The 19,628-nt window shown below is 43.0% G+C and overlaps 1 protein-coding gene across 2 annotated transcripts; it reads left to right on the plus strand.

Moving 5' to 3' along the window:
• Positions 1-1,310: 1,310 nt before the first annotated feature.
• Positions 1,311-16,522, plus strand: DDA1 (DET1 and DDB1 associated 1). 2 transcript variants are annotated; one of them, XM_075280395.1, is made up of 5 exons: positions 1,311-1,397; positions 9,132-9,212; positions 9,895-9,946; positions 10,061-10,122; positions 14,395-16,522. In XM_075280395.1, the coding sequence occupies exons 1-5, from the start codon at positions 1,392-1,394 to the stop codon at positions 14,500-14,502; spliced, it is 309 nt and encodes a 102-aa protein (XP_075136496.1). In that variant the 5' UTR covers positions 1,311-1,391; the 3' UTR covers positions 14,503-16,522. The 2 variants fall into 2 exon arrangements, with proteins under 2 accessions (XP_075136496.1, XP_075136497.1); XM_075280396.1 differs by having other exon boundaries at positions 9,900-9,946.
• The last annotated feature ends 3,106 nt before the right edge of the window (positions 16,523-19,628 follow it).

Raw genomic sequence — 19,628 nt, forward strand, 5'->3', positions numbered from 1 at the left:
CTAAGGGGTCTGATCATAAATGTATAACAAGAAAAAAAAAAGTTTTTAAAAGTATTGAAAAAATTAAAAAAATATAAAAGTTCAAATCACCCCCCTTTCCCTAGATCAGCTATAAAAGTAATTAAAGAACATTAAACATAAACATATTAGGTATCCCCGCGCTCCAAAATGCCCAAACTATTAGAATATTAAAACATTTATCCCGTACTGCGAACAACGTAGCGGCAAAAAAAATAAAAATAGCCAAATAGCGTTTTTTTCAACACTTTGCCTCCTATAAAAAATTGAATATAAAGTGATCAAACCATCAAATCTTTCCCCAAATGGTATCAATAGAAACGTCATCTTGTCCCACATAAAAAGACACCACAACCAGCTCCATACATGGAAATATGAAAAAGTTACAGGTGTTAGAACATGATGACACAATTTTTTTTTTTCTATTTTGCAAAGTTTATCATTTTTTTAAAGTATCAAAACATTTCAAATACTACATAAATTTGGTATCACCGCGTTCGTACTGACACGTAGAACACAGGTAACATGTCATTTGTACCAAACAGTGAACGCTGTAAAAATTAAATGAATTTTTTTCCAGCTTCCCAGTACATTGCACAGCATATTGAATGGTGCCATTACAAAGTACAATTTGTCCCGCAAACAATAAGCCATCATGTGACTCTGTGAACTGAAAAATGAAAAAGTTATGGCTCTTGAAATGTGAGGAGGGAAAAACGAAAATGCGAAACCAAAAAATGGCCTGGTCCTTAAGGGGTTAATGGGGGGGGGGGAGAGGGTTTAGTTTAGGGAAAGTTTTGTATTTTATCCCTGACAACCCCTATAACAGACACAATATGAAAATAAGCCACCCCCATATTTGGTATCCCCTCATCAACATTTAGACCCCAAAAATGTGTGTGCACAAAAGGGTCACACAAAAAAAGCATAGGCATAGTCTCCATTACTATTTCTCATATATTATAGTGACGCTTAAAACAGCAACTTCTGTGACAGAAAAAAGCAACAACATAGCAAACACAGCTCTGAGCGTCGAAAGTCTATGAAAACCAACGGCGTCACACAAACTCTAGATAAACTACAATTCCCATGATCGCCTGCGACAATCTGTACACCAATCACAACTTCAGCGACAAGAACACATGCCTGTTCCAGCGCATCCTAACATGACAGTGCCTTTTACGCCCGTGGTAGTCTACACGAAGAGCCAATTGAAACGCTGTAAATATGATCGAAGGGAGAATTAACCAATAGGTGAGAAGTACTGAATGCAAAGCTCTCTCGCGGCGTCCAATGAGAGGCGTGGCTTGTTGGAGACGCTCTCGCGGTGGTTTGTGTGAGCGGGCGAGGCTGGATCTGAGGGAAGGTGGCTGATGATGGTGTGTATATGTGGGTACGCAGGGACCTGTAAGTTTGGAAGGTGCTGGATGTGTGTGACCAGGACCTAGTATGGAGTAAGAGCACTAGGGTTTAGTGAGGGCGGTAAGCGCGGGTTTGTAGAGCGACACAGGGGCCATGTTGTGGGGAGGGGAGCAGGGCTCCTTCCTACACGTTGGTTATGGGCTGTGAGGAGCACGTCGTGTGCACGCTGAGAGGCCTGCAGTTCTGTCTGCACAGAGGTTGTTGTGGTCATCCTGCTAAATGAACAGAAGTCTCTGCCTTCATCTAGTGAGTGGTTTCTTCTGTCAGGCACTTCTTATGTATCTCTCCTGAGAAAATCTTCTAGACAACATGGCTGCCTGAACAACCTGAGCTCCAGAGTTCTATCTTGTTATACTGGAGTAGTCTTGTGCACTTTTCAGGCCTCTGGAAAAGCTGGATGACAGTTCTTGAGCCATATTGGTTTTTACTTCCCAGAAGCCTGGACCACTAAGGCTTGGTTCACACCAGCACATGTACTTTGTATGAGGATTCTGTTCCCCTCTCTGCATGAAAAATGTCAGCAGCACTTTTCTCTCTGCATTTTTCGAGTGGAAACTGAATGGAAACCATATGGATCCCATTAGAGTCTATGAGGTCCGCAGGTTTCCTTTAGTGCGGTTTGTTTCCATTCAGGGGTTTCTCAAGCAGATTCCCTGAATCCAGATGTGAGCCTAGCCTAACATTGTGTGTCACATTCAGGCATATCTATCGGTTTTATTTTCTGCTGTTGCTAACAAACTTGAGTGCCGTACAAACTGTCATTCATATCAGTCCCTGTCCCCAATGGGGCATGCGGTTTCCCATTTTCAAGTAAATTATGGCTATTACGCTTCCGTATATCTTTTGTGTGGCACGAAAGCTATGTAGACCCCAAATGGATTAAAACCAAGGGAGTTGTGATTCAAAGCTCAGGATCACACCCCTTGTCTGCTCCTGCCTGATTCGACTCTCCTGGTGGTACAGAGCCTAAATGGCATATCAGGCACCAAAACTAACAGCATTGATTGCTTGGAGATGTCGGGACTCGAGAGAAAATTCCAACAACAGTGAATCCAATTCACACATTGCAGAAAAACTCCCACAGTGAAAATGCTGTGATTTCCCAAACCGTCATTTTTGGAAATCGCAGCATGTCAATGATACCTATGGAAGCCCTGGCGGTTTCCGTATATGTATAATTGAAGCAGAAAGTCTGCAAAGGAAAACTCTGGACTTTATGTGAAAAGTGCTGTGGGGAAAAACCATGAAGCGCTTCCACCTCTGTTCTTCCCGCAGCGCTTTTTGGCTGGAGCTTGCTATGTGGGGCCTTGGCCTAAGGAAATTCAATGGCTTAGCTAGCAACTTCAGCATGCTACTTCCTTCCAAGAGCGGTGCAGTTGAAGAAGTCCACTATGCACATAACTGCTTAGAGGAAAATATTATAGGATTACATTGCAGGAATACAGTTTTGCTGGCTTACACATCATGATGCTAGGTTCACACTAGCGTTCGATCTCCGTTCTCAGCTTTCCGACTTCTGCATGCAGAAGACGGAAAGCTGTCAGTCCGGGTCCCGCAGTGAGCGTTTTATGCTCTCCGCCGTGAAACTGTTTTTTTTTTTTTTTAAATTGGACACAGAGTACTGCATGTCCGACTGTGTCCGATTTAAAAAGAAAACCGGTTTTGCGGCGGAGAGCGTAAAATGCTCACCGGCGCTCACAACCGGACATCTTTCAAACCCATTCAAATGAATGGGTATGAAAGAATCCTGCAGGTTTCAGTCTCCTGCCCCTGTTTTGTGCAGGAAACGGAAATCTGCAGAACGGAGACCGGGCGCAGATGTGAATGAGCCCTGAGCTGTCTATTTGAGGACTTTGGGTTTACGTTTCCAGTGTTTCTGGGATGCTAACTTTTTAACTTGTCACCAACAACAGGTTAACACTAGTGCTAAGCAGTGGGAATGAGAACGGTATTAACCCCTTCCTGTAGCAGCCAGTTTTTGACTTTCTGACAGGGCTCGATTTTTCAAATGTGACTTCATGTGGTAATAACTTTGGAACGCTTTATCTCCTCAAAATCTTTTGAATGCCATTTTTAAAGGGACTAATTCACTTCTAAATTAGAAATTCCCATAAATTATCCACCCATTTCCAAAACTGCACCCCTTGACCACTTAAGTACCAAACCAATTTATGGTTCAGTACCAGACTTTTTTTTTTTTTTTGTATGTTCTGTTTTCAGGGCTGTATCATTTTTATCATTTGGGTTATTCAACTAATTTCTGCGCCTTTTGTCGGTGACACATAGGGCTTTATTTTTATTTTTGCATATGTTTTAATTACATTTTTTTTTATGTCCAGGGAAATAACAAAAGAGGGAAAACGTGTCTGCTTTTCACTTTTTTTTTTTATTTACTAGCACAAAAAGTGCTACTAAAAAAGCTGCGTAAGGCCACGATTTGCACGGGAAAAATTGCGGCGTTTTACAGTATCGGCAAAGTGGATGGGATTCATGCAAATCCAATGCACACTTTGCAGGAAAAATCACAGCATGTCAATTATATCTACGGAAACGCCGGCGACTTTTCCATAGATATGATAACAGAAAGTCTGCAGAGGAAAACTCCGTGAACTTTCTGTTCAAAGCGCTGCAGGAAGAACCGCGATGAGTTCCTGCGGTGCTTTAGCGCTGCGTTTCTGGCCCGTGGGGCCTTAGCCTTTTTTTTTTTTTTTGGGGAGAGGCTGGTTTCCACTATAACTGGGACTGGTATAGTTACCCCAGTTGCAGGAGGAAAACAAACTCCTGCCCATATCAGTAGAGCTGATCAGGGTCTTTTAGGACTCTGCATATCTTACAGACACTGATCTCGGCAGATCACGTGACCACCTGGTCAGAGGGGAGCCGCATCATGGCGGGGCCCATAGCTGCGTATACAGCGCTCATTGATTGCTGTGTTCACAGCAACCAGGGATGGCCTGGACAGTAATAAACCTTCCCTGCCTTCTCTAGGGGAACTTCGGGTGAAGTTACAGCTGACGTACATCATTGCAGAACTAGACAGCCACTCTTCGGAAGCAAAAACCCAACTAATGAGCTTATTTTGGAAACTACACCCTTCAAGGGGTATAGTCAACATTTTGCACCCACTGCTGTCTCACCAAATTTACTTCCAATAGCATGCATTTTGATGCCAGAGATGCTTTCCAAAAAGAGACAGCAGATGGTGCAAAATAGATATTGACATTTTTCCAGATTAGCACTGAAATGGCCTAATATGTCATGCTCATTTTAGGGCTAGTTCACACGTGAATAGGGAGTGGCGGAATTTGGTCCTGAAAAAAAAAAAAAAAATTCAGGAATTGGGAAGCGTTTTTTTTGGACATGAGGCGTTTCTTGGAGCGGTTTTTGGCAAAAACTGCCTCAAAAAACTGCCAGGCGGCTTTTCCCTCCAGCACAGTTAATGGACCTTGATAAAATGCCTGGCGCTTTTTTTGAGGTGGTTTTTACCAAAAACCACTAGCAGTTTTCCGCCTCCCATTCACTTGCATTGATTTCCTGAGCCGGAATCCGCCTCAAGAAAGGTCATGTTACTACTTTTTCCGCTAGCGACAAAAAAACGCTAGTGGAAAAACGACCGCTAGCAGTCTACATAGGCCACTATTGTATGGAGGGGGATTTGGAGGCAGATTCTGTGTCCAAATTGCACCCCACTGACCCTTTGTGAACTAGCCCTTATGGAAATGTGAAAAATCAGCTTTCCAATTATGCTGTTTCCTGATTTTGGGAACACCCTACATGTGGCCATAATCTTTTGTCTAGAAATACAGCAGGGCTCAGAAATAGACACACTGCACTTTTTGAGGCATAATTTGGTATTTTACACTATATAGGTGAGTAATTGCAGAGGGTCTGAGGTCTCCTGATGTTTTCCCTCATAAGTATGGGGGTGTATTCTTATACATGCTTGGACTTATACATTTGCTTTATTCTGCAGTCAGTTTTGTCCTAATGATTTGGTGATTTTTGCTTTGTTTTTTTTTCTTCACATTGTTCAAGATGTACCGTATTTTTCAGACTATAAGACGCACTGGACTATAAGACGCACCTAGGTTTTAGAGGAGGAAAATAAGGAAAAAAATTTTGAAGCAAGAAAATGGTAAAATATTTAATATATGGGAGTTGTAGTTTTGCAACAGCTGCAAGGCCACATTGACAGGTGACCCTGCAGCTGTACGGAGATCCATAGAGCGTTTTTTTTTTGCGGGGCCAGAAGTACTTTTTAGTTATACCATTTTGAAGAATGTCTATTGCTTAGATCACCTTTTACTTAAAGGGGTTGTCCCATCACAAGGATCCTATCTATACTGCTTGTTAATGTGGATGTAAGACTTTTCCTAAATACACTGCTTCAGCAAAACTGCTTTATTTGTCCACTATATTACTTTATTCAATTCATTGTGGCCACAGCCCTGACTTAGCTGCTCATGAGTCAAGTGATGTATCTGCTGCTCTCAGGGGGGAGGGAGGAGGGGCTAAGTGCAGGGAGCGAGCCTGTGTATCTAGCTATTCCTGTGTCTGCACCACGTGACCTAGTTCCCTGCTATCAGATAGAGGAGAGGAGCTGCTTTCATATCTTCTGTTCTCCCAGTTATCAGGCTAGCTAATTCAATTGTGTTCATTATGGCAGAGACAGGCAGTCTCTGTATGTAACACAGAAAGGAGTTGCTGCTGCCTGTACTTCATAGTCCAATATGGATGGGCGGAGCTACATGCGAATTTGGGGGCGGCGCTAAACGGCAGGTTGCATGTGAAACCCCGCCCACCAAATGATGCAAGAAACCAGGAAGAAAGAAGATTTTACAAGAGTGAAGACTGATGAGTATGTGAGGTGGGAATACCCCTTTAAATCAGAGGCAAAACGGTGAGAGAAAAAAACACGGCGTTTTGAAAAATATCTGTAGACCAGGCATTTTCAGACACAGGGATTCCTAATGTGTATGTGTTTCACAGTAATTTTCTACTTTTATATGTATTCTAGGGAAAGGTAGTGATTTAGAAGTTTTATTTATTTTATTTTTTTTTCCCACTATTTTATTGCCCCTTCCCCCTAGGTGACTTGAACCTGCAATCATTTGATTGCAAGTTCCATAGACAGCAATAGAAGTGTATTGCCGTCTATGGGAGATTCTCTACATTACTATTATGGCTGGTCATGAACCAACCGCAATAGTAATATAGTTATAACATGCCTGGGAGCCGGCTGTCACCAGAACAGGTCGGCTCCTGCGACCTCGCCGCACAGGAGCCGGCCTGCAACTTTAAAGGTATGGGGGTGTATTCTACACTTTGGGGGGAAGGGGTTGTTAAGTTTTAATGCCCGCAATTAGAATGCGTTCTAATTGTGGGCATTAGCTTTGGGCCTCCACGTGTAGCGGAGACCCGGTTGCTATGGCGACTGCTCTGCAGCAGAGCGTCCGCCATTATTCTTACAGTCCCGGCAATAGAACGGCAGATGCCGGGAAGGGGTTTTAGACGCCGGCACAGGTGCCGGGGCCTGCAGCATTGCCACGCTCCTGTCGCTGCAGGCCCCGGCACCTGTGCTGGTGTCTAAAAACCCCTTCCCGGCATCTGCCGTTCTATTGCCAGGACTGTAACAATAATGGCGGTTGCTCTGTTGCAGAGCGGCCGCCATAGCAACCGGGTCTCCGCTATACACCAAATGAAGTCACAATCGGACTATAAGACGCTCCCTCATTTTCCCTCCAGATTTTTTTGGGAAAAAGTGCGTCTTATAGTCCGGAAAATACGGTATATAATATAATTTTTAAACTTTGTAAAGGGGACCTTTCATGTCCTCATAAAAGTGTGGTTTTATATACTGCTAGAAAGCCGACAGTGCATTGAATTGTTTAACAAATAAATTATTTGCAGAGCATAACTAATATGTTACCGTTAAAAGGGTTGTCCTAACAAAATGGAAATCCCTACTGTAATCTAACCCCCTCACTCCTACTTTCTAAATAACAGAATTAATTTAAAAAAAATGTATAGTTGCCCATATCCCTGGGGACGCCTCCCCTTGCCCAAGGACATTTCCTGACTATTCGGTGTTGATCCGTTTTTCTATTTTTGGAAACGGGTCGTCACTATTAGCCGCCCCCATCCACCCCATTATACTTAGCGGCTCTACCTTCTTTACTGATTCTGCAGGCACTCGCTCTTCTCAGTAGAGGCGCATCATTGCAGTGTTGGAGTAGAGAACGTGTCTGCAGTACGTAGGGAAGGGCTAGTAGTGGGTGGGGAGACCGGGAGGGGGTGTATGAGAGAGAGGGAACGAAAAGTAGGGGAGAGAAGTGAGAGGGAGTTACTGTGAAAGTTACATAGTAGGAAACTGAACTATGTAAACAAGTGCAGGAGATACCAGGAGTTCCCAGAAATCACTCAAAACACTGCTAAAGGTATATGGGTGCATTAACATCACTAACAGACATTTAACAAAAAAAAAAACCCATTTATGCCCGGAAAACCTCTTTCACCCATTCCCTACATGCCGAGTGTTTAAAGATGGCTGGTGCTCGGGAGCCAGGCAACTGCCATAGCCACCAGGTGTCTGCTGTTTTATACACCGGTCGCAGGCATGAACCCCTCTGGCGCTTCAGTCAAAGCTAACCAAGGTGCCATTTTACCAGCGGCGCGTGGGCACCAAGATTTTCCAGGGGATCACCAAGATTTGGAGCAAGCTCTGGGCCCGGCGTCCCGTTGCTATGACAACTGAGAGCTTTGTCATGGCTTCCAGGCCTGTCTTTCAGTATATTCTATTGAACTGCTGTTTTTGTTTTTTGTTTTTTTTTGCAAAGCATTGCAGTACATTAGTGACCAGATCCCTAGGGGGTCTAATAATTGTAAAAAAAAATTAATAAAAGTTCAAATCGCCCTCCTTTCCCTAGAACCCATATAAAAGTACTTAAATACTGTGAAACACCTACACATTAGGTTTCCCTGTGTCCAAAAAACGCCCGCTCTACAAATTTATACAAATATTAATGCTGTTTTGCCTCTGATAGAAATTTGAATAAAAAGTGATCAAAGCAATAGCAAATCCTCCAAATAGTATAACTTAAAAGCGCACCTGCTTGAGAACGGTGGGGGCTAGAGTAAATTCCAACTGTGCCAGAATCTGACTATTGACTGATTTAAATAGGTTGACTTGGAGATGTTGGAGCACCTCAGGTGTTGGGCTTTCCCAGGCTCAACAGTGAATAAGGAATAAATGCCTGGTTCTTGTGTGGATATAGGGGTGATGCTTGACCACCACTCCTTTCGCTTCTAAGGGACTGATGGAGGAAGCTGGTTACAGTAGTTCTCAAGTCCTGTAGATTTCAGCGGTGTGGTGGTCACACATGCACACACTTTCGTTCCATGTAGACAGGATCCTTGGGGATCCAAATTCTCATGCTCAGTGGGGCGAGTCTTTTATTCAACGTGTCTTTCTTGGGTTCTGGAGGTACCTTTTCTTTGCATGGTTTATATTTTTTCCCACTGATCAAATCTGATAGGGGGGGCAGATAATAAATGCTAGCATTTGTCATGTGGAGTTATAAATAAGACACAGGCTTGTACAGTGTTTGTTGACAGATCTTTATCTATAGCCTATGGTTATTGAAATCTATGCAATATAACGTTTTTTTTTTTTTCCCCTCCTCTCTTTCTAGGCGGACTTTCTAAAAGGCTTACCAGTATACAATGAGAGTAACTTTAGCAGATTTCATGCAGACTCTGTGTGTAAAGCCTCAGTAAGTCATTTGTCCAGCTAAAAACTTGTAATTTTTCTCTCCTCTTATACAGAAACACTGAAGTAATACTGTGATGATTTTTTTTTTTTTTTGCCAAGAATAACTGGGTAGCTCTGGAGCCCTAGCCAATTTGTTATAGCTGCCTCTATAGCTAGACAAGCCTCCAAAGTACTTATCCCAATGTGTGCATATTAAAAAGTATTTTACTAAAAATAGGACTAAAAAACTAAACAGGCATATTTGGAAACTAAAGATTCACCTCTACAAGGTACAAGGGCCATGGCTTTCAAATTCAAGAAAATGACACATTACACTAGGTTTTCATTAGCGTTTGTGCCTCAGTTCTGCTCTGCATCAGTTAGCCTAGGATCACATAGACTATAATGGAGTCTGTCTGGTTTTCGTGGATTAATACTTATCCTCCTTGCAGGGCTTTTCTCTTCTGGTTTTAGGTGGAGACTCCAACACAGATGTGAGCCTTGACTAACTTTTAATAAGTATGTATCCTGCCTCCCATACACTAGCCCCTTTAACTAAGCGTAAAGGTCTGTGGTACAAACTTCGAACAAATACCTCTGAGTCACTTCTCCACTGCACTTTATTCTGCTGCTGCCATTTATTTGAAGTGTTTTAATATGAAGTGTCCTTCTCTATCCTGTCTGATGTAACCTTTGTTTTGCAGAACAGACGACCTTCCGTTTACCTGCCCACAAGAGAGTACCCTTCTGACCAAAGTAAGTGTGCTCTATTCCTGTGTTGATAGGGTGGGTTCTTAGCAAGTGATGATCTAACTTTTTTTTTTTTTTTTTTTTTTTTTTTTTTTTTTTTATAATTCTTCTCTCCCCAAGTCATAGTAACAGAGAAAACAAATATACTTTTGCGTTATCTGCATCAGCAATGGGACAAGAAGGTGAGACCTTTTTATATTTAAGATGCTTTTTACTTTAAGGTTTTAGCGGGAATGTCTTGTTATCTGACTAGTCTGTGGCTAGCTGACATGCTTTATTTTCCTTTGAGGTGGCAGTAACCCTCCAATTTTGAACACTGCGCTCTTAGGCCTCATTCATGTCTGTGTTCAGGTTTCTGATCAGGGAGTCTCCTTGGGGACCCCCCAAATGGAACTCTATACTCTTTAAAAAGCGGTTACCTGGGAAATCCGTGGACCCATAGACTATATTGGTGGCTGTGAGTTTCCTAGGTTTCAACAGAAACCCAAACGCAGATGTGAATGGGCCTTAGACCATCATTTAAAACATCACACAGGTAGAGGTTTTCCTGAATAACAATATTGCCATCCAAATCATTCTAAAGGTTTTCAGTATTGGGTGTATGGAGCAGCTGATTAAATCGACGATGGAGCTTCATTTTGTATTGTTTTTCCTCTTTTGTTTACCGGGCACAGTTATGTACTTTTGGCTATGCCTGGTGTTACAGCTCAGTCCAATTCCCTTAAAATGAATGGTTGTTATGCATGAAAATAATTGTCTTTAAAAGGTTTTTCTTCTTTGCCATAATATCTACCATATATACTCGAGTATAAGCAGAGTTTTTCAGCACAGTTTTTGTGCTGAAAAAGTCTGCCTCTGCTTATATTCGGGTCATTATGGTAATACCGTAGTTACACACACGGGGGCTGGTGCCGGGCCGCAGCATCGCCCCACGCTCCTGGCAAAAGTACTGGGGCCTTCTAGCAGAAGTACCGTAAGTACTTCTGCAGTTTGAAATGAACAGCATCGCCATGGCGATGCTGTGGGCCTGGCACCCGCCCCGGTGTCTGTATGCCGGGTCTGTAACTACGGTAGCTGCGTAGTCTGTAGCTATAATAGCAACCACTCTGCTCCAGAGCGGTCGCCATTAGAATCAGCACCTCCACTGTAACTCTTACAGTGGTAATGCCGGAGTTACAGTGGAGATGCCCTCCGCTGCGGGAAAGCGGCAGGCGCCGCCATGCCCCTGGAGAGAGCGGATGCGACCGCTCTCAAATGCGGCCCTGAAGCGTGAAGGAGATCCCCGGCCTCCAGAGATGAAGGGGAGATCCCCAGCTGCCAGCAGGAGCGCGTACCTGGAGGAAGACCTCGGCTGTCAGATCCGAAGGGGAACTGCCGTCGGCAGAAGCGCTGAGGGGAAATCCAGGCAGCTGAGTCTGCCGGGGATTCCCCTCAGCGCTTTTGCCGGTGGCCGGCCACAGTTCCCCTTCAGGTCCGGCGGCAGAGGTCTTCCTTTAGGTCCACGCTCCTGCCTGTGGCCGGGGATTCCCCTCAGCTCCTCTGTAAAGGCTCCCTGGCTGCAGTGCTTTTCTTTTGCAGGCTGCTCTATGCAGCCTGCAAAAGAAATGACGATTTTTGCAATGCATTAGCATTGTAATACATTGCATTAGTGATCAGACCCCCTGGGGTTCAAGACCCCTAGGGGGTCTAATGCAAAAAAAATAATTAAGTAAAAAAATAAAGTATAAAAAATTCAAATCACCCCCTCCTTTCCCTAGAACACATATACAACTAATACTGTGAAACACATACACATTAGGTAACCCTGTTTCCGAAAAACGCCCGCTCTACCAATCTATAAAAATATTTTTCCTGTACGGTAAACGCCGTAGCTGGAAAAGAAAGTTGTCTGTCTGCCCCTTCCCTGAGACTGTTCCCCCCCCCCCCCCCCCCACACGCTTGGAATTCAGTCTGACTATAGCCAGGCTAAATATAGGGTATCTGCAGTGCTCTTATTCCGTCGTGAAGGGGTTAATAGGAGCACTGCAGATACCCTATATTCAGCCCCTATATTCCTCCCCCCCCCCCCGGCTTATACTCGAGTCAATAAGTTTTCCCAGTTTTTTGTGGTAAAATTAGGGGGTCGGCTTATACTCGAATATATACGGTAATTCTGATCTGAGCAATAACCCCATGTAGGTTATCAATCAGTGTCTGTAAAGCGCTACAATAATCACTATATAAGTTAAATAATGGACACATAAATGCCTTAATATTGGGCATGTGCATGGCACCCACTCGAGCTGTAACATCCATCTGACACACATCACCTGTAGTTTTAGATAACCCCTTTAAATGCCAGTGTCAGTCAGTGCTATCAGCCATTGTAGACACTGCGATACCTTAGTACTAGTGAACAAGCTAAAGTAAAATATGAAATAGTAATTTTACTATATGCTGTTATTTAAAAAATAAAAATCCATATTTGGTATGTGTCTAAAACATCCTGTAAAATAAAGCTAAAGTAGTTAAGCTACATGGTGAATGCCATTAAATACAACTTTATTTATATTTGGTCATATCCACATCACAAAAATGGATTAAAAAAGTGATCTGGGTGTGTATTTGTTGTTGTTGTTGTTATTATCATTAATCATAATATTTATTTATTATATATATTTTTTTTTTAAACGCTCCACTTCTGGGCTGTGACAGGACTCCCTTCACCGTTTCTGTCCATCATCAGGAACTGATGAGGCCCAATCACAGGTCTCATGGTTCCTAATGTCACTCTGTTTTAAAGTGATTCTACCACTAAAACATTTTTTCTATTTACCACGTCAGAATAGCCTTAACCCCTTCCCGACATGCGCCATAATAGTACGGCGCATGTCGGGTCTGTAACTATGTCGACCGCTCGGGAGCCGGGTGGCCGCCATAGCCGCCGGGTGTCTACTGCTTTAAGCAGTAGACAACCGGCTCTAATGTCTCCGATCGGTCCCCGGACCGATCGGAGGCATTAACCCCTCCGGTGCTGCGGTCAAAGGCGCCGGAGGCGCCATTTTCCCGGCGGCGCATGGGCGCCGCCATTTTGTCCGGGATCGCCGGCTCCTGGAGCATGCTCCAGGGCCGACGTCATGTTGCCATGACAGCCGGGAGCCTGTACAAGGCTCCCAGGCTTGTCTGCAAATCCTCTCTTTTGCAGGCTGGTCTATGCAGCCTGCAAAAGAGAGGATGATTTTTTGCAATGCATTAGCATTGTAATGCATTGCATTAGTGATCAGACCCCCTGGGGTTCAACACCCCTAGAGGGTCTAATAAATGCAAAAAAAAAATTAAAAAAAAGTGAAAAAAATATAAAAAAAAATATATAAAGTATTAAAAGTTCAAATCACCCCCCTTTCCCTAGAACAAATATAAAAGTAGTTAAAAACTGTGAAACATATACATGTTAGGTATCCCCGCGTCCGAAATCGCCCGCACTACAAATCTATAAAAATATTTTTCCTGTCCGGTAAACGCCGTAGCGGGAAAAATAGTCAAAAGTGCCAAACCGCCGTTTTTTCACGGTTTTGATTCTGATAAAAATTTGAATAAAAAGTGATCAAAGCAATAACATTTCCCGAAAATGGTAGAACTAAAAAGTACACCCGGCCCCACAAAAAAAGACGCCCTATGCATCCCCGTACACTTACGTATAAAAAATGTTACGGCCGTCGGAATATGGCGACTTTTAGAAAAAAAAATTTAATACAGTTTTGGAATTTTTTTAAGGGGTCAAAATGTAAATAAAACCATATAAATTTGGTATCCCTGGAACCGTACCGAAACACAGAATATAGGGGACATGTCATTTTGGCTGCACAGTGAACGCCGTAAAACCAAAGCCTGTAAGAAAGTCGTAGAAATGCATTTTTTCTTCAAATCCACCCCATTCTGAATTTTTTTTTTTTTGCTTCCCAGTACGTTATATAGAATAATTAATGGTAGCATCATGAAAAAAAAATTTGTCCCGCAAAAATTAAGACCTCATATGGCTCTGGGAGCGGAGAAATAAAAAAGTTATGGGGTTTAGAAGGAGGGGAGTCAAAAACGAAAAACTAAAATCAAAAAATGCCATCGGCGGGAAGGGGTTAAGAAAGGCTATTTGTCTCCTACCTTGCTCAGTCGCCTCCAGCCCGCCGTTCCGTAGAAATACAGTTTGTTTTTTTTTGCCGTTTGAGTGCTGGGGCCCGCCCCCATTTCTGCGAGAGAACTCATTTGCATACCAGTAAACAGTATTTCTACGGAACGGCGGGCCAGAGCCTACTTTCTTAAGGCTAGTCCGACGTAGTAAATAGAAAAAATGTTGTTTTAGTGGTAGAATCCCTTTTAAGTATTGTCGGTAAGGTTTTATTTGGATGTGTCAAAATTGTAAAAATTCATTCGTTACTAGAGGTGCAAAAATGTTTATCTTCAATCCTATCTTTGTGCAGAATGCTGCAAAGAAAAGAGACCAAGACCAGTTAGAAATAGGAGAAACGTCTGCGCCCCCACGAAAGATTGCCCGAACCGACAGCCAAGAAATGAATGAAGACACATAAGCACCACGGACAAACTTCTTAACCAACCTTGCACCCCACTCCTCCATTTTGTTTCCTTCCTCACAGCACCTTGCTATGTGGGTGGATGTATCACAGCCTTCCTCGTGGATACAACTTATTTTTCTTCTGATCTCCTAGGAGCCAAATTTGTATTTATTTCTTGAAGATTTTATTTATGCTGTGCTGAAATTCCTCTGGGAACAGATGGATGTGAAAGATTTAAAACCCTGTTCGCCCTTTCCTTTTTAACCCTTTTTCTGCTGCTCCCTAAACTGTGTTTTTGGTTTTAAATTAAGTTGCCAGGTTATGCCGGACTCTGCTTTAGAATGTGTGGCTGGAATTTTTGTGATCCAGTGCAGCAAATGTTTTGATGGCTGTGGTGGATGTTTTGAGCGCAAGTTTCTTTTCTCCTGAAAACTGCTTCAGCCTTAGTGCTTTTTTTTTCCATTGAATCAGTTGTTTTGTTTTTTTTTTGCATGCGGTTTCTTTCGTTTTTCATATTGGACACCCCAAGCCTCTGGGAGAACATCCACTTCTTGGAAAACACAACCTTATCAGTTCAGTATTGGGTTGTTCAGTTCTGAACTTCTTGTAGTTGCACCACTCAGTGACTGGTGTGCCATAATCCATAGAAATAGTCCATTCTAGAGGTACCTGCATGACTAACATACTTTTTGTGAGGCATTGGATTTGTGTAACTGTTGTACCTCCCAGCACTACGTTCCACAAAGAGCCCTTGTGTTTGTACACTGGTATCACTAGCCAACAACAAGCTATATGTCATCTAGACTGTTAAGCAATCATAACACACCAACGGCCACTAGTACAGTTATCTGGGAATTTTCCACTGCATTGTCCACATCTCAACAGGAACCTTGAATTAAATCAGCGATAATCTCCTTCATCTCAGCCAATCTGTTGTGGGTTCTTTTTGTGCACATTTTATGCAATTCTGTTTTATGATCTTTTGGAAAGAGCAGCTGAAGTGGTGGTCTGTTAGTAACACGGTCATCCATGTTTTGAAGCCCTTAAGTCATTTGCCTATAAATCTCAACTAGTGCTTCCCGATTAGAAATGTTCTGTTGCACAGTAGATAGCCCAGTTCTGTGGTAAGGAATAATCCTGTGGCCTTCCAATAAAGCCTCTGAAGAAGAGTGCCTGTATTTTTAGTTCCTATTGTGTATAATACCTTTTCAGGGATATTTAGATGTTACATCTGATCTTAGTTCTATGGGTTTGAACATGACATTAACACAAGGAAGACCTCCTGGCCCTAAAATTATGCTTGCCTTTTAGTACTGTTATTACAGATCAGTGCGGAGTCATTAAAGCCAGTATATAGTACATTTTCCCTCTTGTAGAAAGATTTGTTTTACTGCCAAATTCACCAGTAAAACATTGTACAACATGACTCCAATAACATGCAGGTCTTTGCCCTATTGAGGAACAGGAACCAGGTGGAAGCCATTTGCAACAGGATGCATCAGGATAGGTAGCCTGGTTTCAAAGTAAGTTTTTGTAATCTTGAATTGAAATAAAAAAAGAAAACAAAAAAACAAAACCTTTCAACAGTGTGAAAAAAAAAAATGGCCGGAACAGTTTCTAATTCACATGATGGCATGGTATACTATGGATGTAATGAGTTGGACATTACAGGTAGTACTCATAGGTTACAGTGAATGACAATATGGTGTCAAAGTTAAGGGGGTTACGTTTTGGCATGTTGGACTTGTTCCTGTTTGGATTTATTAGTATAGGAGTGTTGGCCTACTTCCAAGTAAGCAGAAGTGGCAAGTCATTTCAGCTTCTAAAACAAGTATTTAGTTCCTTCCCACGTGTAATCTTTCTAGGGCTCATGTGATGTGGGAGTTTATACTGGTTAGCCACTTGGTCATAGAGATTTACTGACCAAGAATGTTTGGAAGAAAGCATCAGCGTTATTTTTAATTCCCTACATGTAGATCTTCACTCTAACCCAGGTTACCAAATGTTTGAAGAATAAAAACGTCTTTACAAAGTGCCTGCTTTTTTTTTTTTTTTTAACTGCTGCTGCTCTCTACTAGTTCTGCATTAAATCTCTATAAATGATAATGTCTGACCTACATGCACAATGATTTAGCCCACTTTCTCCTCTAGAAGCATTCATTCTGTTTCTAGTAACATAATTTCCAGCACACTACTTAAAGGGGTTGTCCCACGTCGCATACTTACCCATCTTCGTTCCTCTAAAATCTTCTGTCTTCCGGCTTTGTCTCGTCATTGGTGGGCGGGGTCACATATGCAAAGCCAAGCGGCGAGATGCCGCTGGCCCTGCGTGCGCGCTCATAGACCAGTCTACCCTTCACAATGCGAATACAGACCCGACACCCTGCGGGTCTGTATTCACATTGTGAAGGCTAGACTGGTGTATGAGCTTGCATGCAGGGCCGGCGGCATCTCGCCGCTTGGCTTTGCATATGTGACCCTGGAGCGGAACAGCAGCGCTTCTGCCGCTGCTGTCTTCATGCAGGGCAGAAGCATAGCGATGTGCCTGTGCCGGCGTCTAACAGTCCCCAGCATCCCCCCCCAGAATAGCAGCATCGCTTCTGCCGCTGCTGGCTTCATGCAGGGCAGAAGCATAGAGATGTTGCTGGCTTCACCTGTCCCCCCAAAGGGTAAACTACCCCCCATCCCCTCCAGGCTCGCTCCCTGCACTTAGCCCCTCCTCCCTCCCCCCTGAGAGCAGGCAGACACATCACTTGACTCAGGAGCAGCTAGGTCAGGGCTGTGGCCACAAAAAAATGAATAAAGTGATATAGTGGCCAAACAAAGCAGTTTTGCTGAAGCAGTGTATTTAGGAAAAGTCTTACATTCACATTAATAAGCATTATAGATAGGATCCTTGTGATGGGACAACCCCTTTAAGTGTTCACATTGGTCTTTGAAAGTTTGCGAATGCAGCCAGATTAGTCACTTTGCTATTAACTACTGTCTCCATTGCTCCCTTACCTTTGGTCTAAGGAGGGATTGTGATTTACATGCTGGGTAGTATGTAGTGTAGTCTCCAGCTCATCAATATGTCAACAGACATGTGAGTGTTGTGTGAAGACTAGCTACAGCACTACCTTACACCTTGTCATAGAGGGCCATGCAGGGAAAGGAAGCCTTGTAACTGTGCTTCTTAGAGGTTTCCTTTAGGACAGGTCACCAATATCAGACTTAGTGGGAGATGTGACGCCTTCATAGGTCCCAAACTCACCTCCATGTAATATATCGTGCTGTACCTGGTATTTGTTGAAAAGATCACAGCACTAATCCAACAATGGCCGTCTCTTTAAAGTGCAGGGTTGCAGCATCTCAAGAATCAGATATTGATGGGGCCACACGGTGGCTCAGTGGTTAGCACTGCAGCCTTGCAGCGCTGGAGTCCTGGTGTTCAAATCCCGCCATGGGCAAAAAACCATCTGCAAGCAGTTTGTATGTTCTCCCCGTGTTTGCATGGATTTCCATCCCATATTCCAAAAAAAGACATACTGATAGGGAAAAATGTACATTGTGAGCTCTATGTGGGGCTCACAATCTACATTTAAAAAAAAATAAATCAAATATTGATGGCCTATTCTTAGGATAGATCCTCAATGGTTAACTTTCAGAAAACCCTTGTAGGGCTGGGGCCCCACTGTGCACATGCTATGATCTCTAAAGCATTGTATTTGTGTAAATTGCAGCATATCAGTTAAACCTACAGAAATGCTGTCCGTTTCCATATAGGTATAATTGAAGTAGAAAGTCTGCAGAGGAAACTGTGGATGTTCTGTGAAAACCTGCATTTCTGCAGCACTTTTTCTCTCTAGGTGGGGCCTTAACCTAAGGCTGGGTTTACACAGTGCATGCATTACTGGCCACAGTCTTAGGTGAATTTATAGTTTAACATTCCTTAGGGTAATGGGATGCATTTCCATAGTGCTCCTCTGTGCTCATTTTTGGATTAAATGGTTAATGGTACCTGAGAATTTTCTAATGTGGACTTTGCAGTGAATTAAGGAGGTTTATTATCTCTACTCATTGTGTTCTGGTTGGATGACACAGTAAGAAGCAAATGAGCAGGGCGAGAAGTGTTTGGGGTGGCAGAATAAAGAATGTTGACAAGTACCGTATATACTCGAGTATAAGCCGACTTTTTCAGCACAGTTTTTATGCTGAAAAAGCCCCCCCCCCCCCCCCCCCTCAGCTTATACTTGAGTCAGGGTCCACGGAGCACAGAGACATGTAAGGACCTGCATAAAGGGGGTTAATGTAAGGGATATAATGGGGTTAACTGCTATTACTATGTTCCCCATGGAGTTACTAAACTGCAATGCACATGACCAGACTTTTTCTCTGCAATGGTGGATTTCCCGCCCTCGGCTTATACTCGAGTCAATAAGTTTTCCCAGGTTTTTGTGGTAAAATTAGGGGTCTCGGCTTATATTCGGGTCGGCTTATACTCGAGTATATACGGTACTTTTGGACACATGGTAGCAAATCTACTAGAACTATGGCCATTTAGATAACTTTGCATTAAAGGGTTTATTGACATATGGCAGATTTATTGAAACTTTTGTGGCCAATCTAGCCAACCGAATGTGGCTTTCCAAAATTTCCACTCTGCAGAACAAAGCCCCTGCAGACATATGGGATGGATTGTCCAATATTAATATTGCAACTGTAAATTGCTGCAGTTGATCCTCTGGCAGATTTGCTCAGTATATCCCTGGCATCAAGGAATTTTTAACTCCTTTAAACCCTGCCTTATTATAAGTAGATGTGCGACCCTTGAGGTGTTGTCTGCTTCTTTTGGCTATGATAAATATTTGTGGCCAGTCAGTGACTGCAGCAGTAATTTCAAGCTGGGTGTTGCCAGTCCAATATCGTAAACAGACTAGCAGAGATGCGGTCATTGGTAAGGGTAGGACCAGAGACTTTAAATCTGAGCATGTGCCAATTTTATGAAGTGTTAGCCAACAGGTGGAATTGGGCAAACTACCACTTCTTCCATTTTTCCCCAGACTCCTTTGTAATGGCTGATGGCCATTGATGAGAAGCAGTAAAGCTCTGTCACAAAAATAATCTACCGATTTGAGTTCCTAATTGAAAGTAAACATGGA

This window comes from Leptodactylus fuscus, chromosome 1 (assembly GCF_031893055.1).
Source record: "Leptodactylus fuscus isolate aLepFus1 chromosome 1, aLepFus1.hap2, whole genome shotgun sequence".
In the NCBI taxonomy this organism is placed as follows: Eukaryota; Metazoa; Chordata; class Amphibia; order Anura; family Leptodactylidae; genus Leptodactylus; species Leptodactylus fuscus.

Coding starts and splice junctions, on each gene's coding strand:
- DDA1 (XM_075280395.1), top strand. Junction 9,213..9,894: donor ACTCTGTGTGTAAAGCCTCA/GTAAGTCATTTG, acceptor TTTGTTTTGCAG/AACAGACGACCTTCCGTTTA. Junction 9,947..10,060: donor AGAGTACCCTTCTGACCAAA/GTAAGTGTGCTC, acceptor TCTCTCCCCAAG/TCATAGTAACAGAGAAAACA.